Consider the following 7,169-nt stretch of genomic DNA (forward strand, 5'->3'; position numbering starts at 1 on the left):
TGCTGGAAAATTATTGTGTACACCAGTGTACTCTAAAGTTTGAAATAAATAAATAAATAAGTAATGATCTAGGTAAGATCCCCCAATGTGGATTCCCCCGACCGCCGTCGTGATAATAGGCCACATCCGCCTAAAACCCCTTGACCTGGAACCCTGGTATGTCTCCTTATCCAGGAAATATGTCCCAGGATAGGTAACCAAGACGCTGGCTACCAATCAACCTGTTGGGGTATGTTACCTGTCATACTAGATGAGATGAGAAGTAATAACTCAATATTTGGATACCATCTCCTGACATCGATCAAGGAGGGCTTCAATGTCATTGGCTTTATTCCATATCTTCTCTGGGTCAGCATCCACTCCAACCAGCCTTTGTAGTGCTACCCTAGAGGCGGGAGAATTGTTGGGCAGGGACCTTATATTCCGCTGTTCTCTGTCAAAGCTCAACCGTGAGCATTCTAGGATCACATGCGAATAACGTCACACTTTTCCCGAAAAGCCACTACTGGTGTTTATTCGGGTAACATTCTTAAGTACTCAAATTTCAGCTAGAACAATAAGAATATCTCCGTCAGTTGATCAGGAAAAGATTAAAAGGTCACTGAAAGTTCGTCTATACTCCCTTTAAACTGTTTATTTTTTGTATGACTGGCTTATTTTTCTTGTGCGTAGATGGTGCGTAATATTCTGCTGTATAACCATCAGCATGCTGATTTCCCAATGCAGCCTGACCAATTAGAGGCATATGTTCCTAAATCATTGATCTACTCTATTCTTTGGAGCTTTGCTGGAGACTCTAAAATGAAGGTAATTAAAACATAAGATTTTTGCCATTAAATCCAATCCTTAAACCTGGTTTTATTTTAGATTCGTCACAATCTGAGCGATTTTGTACGTTCTATTAGCACAATCGCTCTCCCACCACAGAACAATATGGCAATTCTGGATTTCGAGGTATATTTTTTTTTTCTTAAATTAAACTTACTATCTTCATACTAATCCCGTTAGGAACTTTATATCTGGTTTTAGTACTTATCTTTAAATAATCCTTGTTTCATTTGTATCTTTTTATAGGCTTATATCTATCATGTATTTGAACCTTTAGCATGTATCTGTATCTATATGCTTTAAACCTAAATATTCAATCTATTTTAGTATAATTCTAGTCTTGTCTATTCCTAATCTTACATATATGTATTTAATCTTAGATGTATTTGTATTTAGTATTAGATTTATCTGTATCAAATTATAGACAAATGACAATTCCTTAATTTGAGATGAATTTTAACTAGCCACCATCTAATGTCTGAATTAATCCGTTTTATTTTACTTTTATCAAGGAATCGTTCATGTACAGGGTAAGTACTTAAATGCAAGACTATTATTGAAGTATAAGTTTATTCAGATTCTTTTTTCTGTTTTGTCATTGTTTTTTTTTGGCTTTTAGATTCAATGTTAGGAAGTTTTTGTGCATATTCTACTCAATTGTTTTTAAACAGTTTATTTTACATTAAACATATTTTACTATATAAAATACTTACCTTCCCATTTATTAAAGGGTTTGATTTTGGCTAGTCCACTTGCCTCACTTTATTTATTATTTTGAAAGTAAAACGTCTGAAGTTACCTTTCTCTCAAGTTAAAATTTCGTTGAATTTAAGAGGAACATTATTTATTAATTAGTGCAAGCAAATAAATTTGCCTTTATTATAACTTGCACAATACACAAATAAAATATTGCTCGAACCTATTATCTGTGCCTGTTCTGTTGCTTTTTTTTGCTTTGACGAAGTGTAGTATAAGAAAATATGGAATTTTCCTTCCATTCAATTTAATTTTTAATCCATGCAATGCAAGTTATCTGTTTGATACTTAAACAAACTGCATGGTTATGTTTTCTAAAAGTTTTTATGCTAATGATTGTCGATTTAGGAGAGCAATTCTTATTTGTTGCATGATTTAATACAGTGCTTAGGATCCATATAATTTTGATCCGGATCCGGATCCTAAGCACTGATTTATTACCATATTTATTATTGATTAAAGGTACTGTAGACGTAAATTAAGTGACCCTTCATTAAAAGGGGGGAATACCCCTGAATTGGCTCTGCAGCCTAAATCCGCAAGTCACTTTATAGAGAACTGAGAAACCATAAATTTTTGTTAAAAAAGGATCTTTAAACAAACTAAATGTTTTAAGAGCACTGTTGTGAATCGGACATGCCACTTTATGTACGGGGAGGTTCATTTGAAATTGCGTCTAAAGCCCTTAAAGTTAAATTTGAAACATTAGTTTTTGTGAAGTTTGTTTACATTATTATTGTTATTAGGTAACGATGTCTGGTGACTGGGTTCCCTGGTCCGCCAAAGTTCCACAAGTAGAAGTTGAGACACACAAGGTCAGCTAAGTCTGGGAGATTAGAAGGGATTATTTATAGTGCTGGGTAAAGGGTATCATGTTTCAAACAGAGTTTTAGATTTTCTAGTATTGGGTGTTCGGTATTGGGTATTGAAAATACATTTTTTCCTCATGAAGTTAGTAATTTTTTAGGGTTTTATATGCTGAATAGAAGTTAAACTATTGTTAGGGGGAAAAGGGGGAAAATTTTTTTAGTAAAAAGTATCGAAAAGGGTCAAAAAAAATGAAAAAACTTGTTTTTTGATGTCCAATTTTTTTTATTTTCCCTCCAAGTCATCAAATTTTTTTTTGAAGGTTATACTACCCTAAATTATTTTATTGATAAAAAGTAAACATGGCCAATTATAAAGAAATGGGAGCACTACGATGAGTTAGGTAGGACTGATGTATATTCTTTAATCCACTTTGTAAATACAGCTTCAGAAAATTCTTCCTGTCGTATGCAGTTCCTGATCTAATTGAAATTGTTGAACTTCAGAGTTGTTGATGAGCATTTGATATGGTTAGGTAGCGAACCCTGATATAGTTGTCCCAACCCTGGATACATGTTTAGGTAGCAAACCCTGATATGGTTGTTCCAACCCTGGATACATGTTTAGGTAGCGAACCCTGATATAGTTGTCCCAACCCTGGATACAGTTCGACATGAATCCCTGCTCTACACCTGGCTAGCAGAGCATAAACCTATGGGTAAATAATTAAACCTCGTAATGGGGGGCTCGAGGCCCAAAAAATGGGACTGACTGTTAAATTTTCCCACATTAATTGTTCCTTACAGTTTTCTTGTTTCCTTCTTTACCAGTTAGTAACAACATGTATACCATTTAATCAAACATTTTACTTCAAAACAAGACGGAAGGAGAAGGTTCAATTTATGCAACATTACATACACGATTGTGTGACCTCGTAGTTACTCTAGTTTTAACATGACGGGAAAGTATGAGCAATAAGCATTCTGTTACATTTTAGAAATTCAAACATTTTTCTTTCTTCTCAAATCGCTTAATTGAGAAGTGTTATGATTAAAAACATTTAAGATTTCGTATTTACGTGCAATTTTCTTTAGATTGTTATATTTAAGAAATTGAAGTTTCTTCCTTTGTTAGTCAGTGGTCATGATGAACGATGCAAAGCGTAAATAGATATATATTCCGATAGATTGACTGAATTCAGTTAGATGCAAAATTATTAGTATATTAAACCATGAAAGCCTAAAACTTTGTACTCGATGCACTTTACCTGATAAAAATTCGCAAAATTATAATTATTCACTACTTGGCTTAACCCAAACTAAATAAAAAAGCTTAACAAATTTTACTTTACAAGGAGCTAATGTGCAATAAAAGTCTCATCAGTTTACAAGCTATAATTGATTTTGTAATTTTAACCTCGAGTTTGAATCGTGTAAAGTAGGACCTCCCTAGAAGCCTAATTTGATTTGCTGAAACCAACATAAACTGAACAAACCGCATTTATAAGTTTCCAATATAAAACGAATTTTCCAAGTAAGAATTTTCTACTTCAGTACTCTGCGGACCTCCTGGATCTGGAAAAACCATGACCCTGTTCTCTGCACTTAGATCTCTACCAGATATGGAGGTTAGTCATAGCTTTTGTTAAAATGACTGTTTGCAAAAAGTAAAAACCGTAATTAGATTATGATTCGATTTGTATTTATCCGTTTTTAAATCCAGAATTCAGGGGTCATTTTCAGTAAAAACTTAAATTTTATTAAAAAAACCTGCAAAATTCAAAACAAGTAATAATACAATTTTTTGTTTTATCATTCAGTATTTTTTTAACAAGGTCAACCTTTACAGCTCAGCAACCTTTAAAATCGACGAATCAGTTAAAATGTTTTAACAATTTCCAAATGATGTTGCTCTACCTAAAAGCACATCACAATATTTACATTTTATGGACAAAATGTTAAAATAAAAAGAATATTTAAATGATCTACTTTCAGGTTGTTGGTTTAAACTTCAGCTCCGCCACAACCCCTGAGCTACTGTTGAAGACCCTGGACCATTATTGTGAATACAGGAAAACTCCAAATGGAATGGTTCTCTCTCCCGTCCAGGTAGTTTTTAATGAATAAATATTGTGAACTAAGCTTTGGAGATGCTTCGCGCCCGTTTTCTAGTAACAAGATAAAAAGTTAGCTTTAAACTGTTGACTTTCAACTGACCATTTTTTTCAGTTTAAATTTGTGGATGTTAAAAATTCGCAAATTTATGAGGCAAAACTTTCCAATTTCAACCAGCTATAAAGGTTCCTTGTTGTAATGTTAGTTGCCACTAAAAAATTGGGCTCAATTGGTTCAGCCGCTTGGACGGTTATTGGATTCAAACAAACAGACAGGAGAAGCCAAATAGGTATCTTCCAATTTTTCCAATTTATCATAAAACTATGGAAAACAAACATATGTGAAAAACCTCTTTGTTCAGTTGGGTGTATGGTTGGTGATGTTCTGCGACGAGATTAACCTGCCTGACATGGACGAGTACGGAACCCAGAGGGTCATCTCCTTCCTCAGGCAGATGGTCGAACATAATGGATTCTATAGAACAAGGTAAACAGACAAGAATAGATAGGAATAGACAGGAATAGACAGGAATAGACAGGAATAGACAGGAATAGACAGGAATAGACAGGAATAGACAGGAATAGACAGGAATAGGCAGGAATAGGCAGGAATAGGCAGGAATAGGCAGGAATAGGCAGGAACTGGCAGGAACTGGCATGAACTGGCAGGAACAGACAGGAACAGACAGGAATAGACACGAATAGACACGAATAGACAAGAATAATTAGATTGGAAGCCAGAATTAAAGTTAGATAAAGAGAAGAATTATGAAATAAATAGTAATAGTAATAGAAATTCGTGAATAGTAAAACAGGAAGACTAAAACCGGAAGACAATCGCATGGAGGAAAACTCGTGGGGTGACACATAATTTGGAGGAAATTAGATTGATGGGAAGATGGATAGAAGAGAAGACAGATAAATGGGAAGATGGATAGATTAAGGTGGCCCTGTAAAAAGTGTTTAGAGGTGCTCTTCTTCTTCAGAATAGATATATATGAAACTAAGAAAAATAATTTTTTTTACCATTATTTCGCGTGCCGCTAGAAAAACCTGATTTTTGCGCATTTTTTGCCATTTTTTAATTTTAGAGTTAAAAGTTTTTAACTTAAAATAATGTTTTATATCATTTTGGAAATCCCGCTCACTGTTATAAAACATAAATTAATTAAAAATTGCATTGTTTGAAAATTCGTCATTTTATTGGCAAATTTAGACCCGAAATTTTCGATTTTTCTGCTACTACACCTTAAGACCAACACCGTATCAACTGAAAAATTGTTATTCTCATTTTACACCTTAAGACCAACACCGTATCAACTGAAAAAATTGTTATTCTCATTTTTCTGTCTTTGAATTCTCAAATATCTTAAGATATTTTTTCATTAGATTTGAATCGACGAAAAACAGATGAAAATGCAAAATTAACATTTTAAACTTTTGAGTTTGGTATTTTTAGGACTGGGTGCAAGTGGTATTGTATTAAAATTGATAATTAGTAGGATTAATATTTAAAATTTTTTTTTTATAAATTTGCTATTTGTCCAGTTTCTGTAAAATAAAAAAGCAAGTGTCCTTACACGCATTGAATTTAAGGCAATTTTGAGTTTAAATAATACGATGAAATTTTTTTTTAATGCTTATAGGTTGGCTTTTTCTGAATTACATGATTAAGTAAGCACATTTTAGAAACATTATACCAAACAGAAACCAGAAAATGGGAAAATAATTTTATTTGAAAGTTGCAAAGGTATTGGTCAAGAGGTGTAAGTGCGTAGCAGAAAAATCGACAATTTTGAAGCTGTATTTGCCCATAAATTGACAACATCTTAAATAATGTAATTTTTTGAAACGATGTCTTTTTATTCTGAAGAAAAAGAGCATCTCTAAACACTTTTTACAGGGCCGCCCCAGTATAGATGTGAAGACGGATAAATGGAAATATGGATAACTTGAAGATGGATAGATGGGAAGACGGAAAGATGGGAAGACGGAAAGATGGGAAGACGGAAAGATGGGAAGAGGGATGGATGGGAAAACAGATAGATAGGAATACAGAAAGATGGGATGAGAGATAAATGGGAATACATATAGATGGGAAGACAGATAGATGGGAAGACAGATAGATGGGAAGACAGATAGACGGGAAGACAGATAGACGGGAAGACAGATAGATGGGAAGACAAATAGATAGGAAGAGAAATAGATGGGAAGAGGGATAGATGAGAAGAGGGATAGATGAGAAGACAGATAGATGAGAAGACAGATAGATGGGAAGACAGATAGATGGGAAGACAGATAGATGGGAAGACAGATAGATGGGAAGACAGATAGATGGGAAGACAGATAGATGGGAAGACAGATCGATGGTTAGACATATAAATGGGAATACATATATATGTGAAGATGGAAAGATGGGAAGACACATAGGTGGTAAGACAGATAGATGGGAAGAGAGTTAGAGGGGAGACCGGAAAGATGGGAAAACGGATAGATTAGCATTATATTAAGGACTGGTGGGGAACAGCAGTTTGTCAAACTGGAGCGTATACAGTTTGTTGGAGCTTGTAACCCTCCCACAGATCCAGGCAGAAAACCTCTTTCTCACAGGTAGGAAGAAATTGGTTATTATTATTTTTCGATTTAAAAAGTGGTGAATTCTTGA

The 7,169-nt window shown here is 34.1% G+C and overlaps 1 protein-coding gene across 1 annotated transcript in view; it reads left to right on the forward strand.

Annotated features, from left to right (window-relative positions):
* LOC111704314 (dynein heavy chain, cytoplasmic) overlaps positions 1–7,169 on the forward strand; it is a 41,518-nt gene that overhangs the window by 17,443 nt on the left and 16,906 nt on the right. Inside the window, exons 24-31 of the mRNA XM_023476529.1 lie at positions 673–807; positions 868–954; positions 2,331–2,399; positions 3,019–3,109; positions 3,945–4,018; positions 4,386–4,499; positions 4,867–4,991; positions 7,016–7,114. Of these exons, the coding sequence (XP_023332297.1) occupies positions 673–807; positions 868–954; positions 2,331–2,399; positions 3,019–3,109; positions 3,945–4,018; positions 4,386–4,499; positions 4,867–4,991; positions 7,016–7,114 (794 nt within the window). The remainder of the gene's footprint in view (positions 1–672; positions 808–867; positions 955–2,330; positions 2,400–3,018; positions 3,110–3,944; positions 4,019–4,385; positions 4,500–4,866; positions 4,992–7,015; positions 7,115–7,169) is intronic.

The sequence above is a fragment of the Eurytemora carolleeae genome, unplaced genomic scaffold (assembly GCF_000591075.1).
Source record: "Eurytemora carolleeae unplaced genomic scaffold, Eaff_2.0 scaffold598, whole genome shotgun sequence".
Taxonomy (NCBI): domain Eukaryota; kingdom Metazoa; phylum Arthropoda; class Copepoda; order Calanoida; family Temoridae; genus Eurytemora; species Eurytemora carolleeae.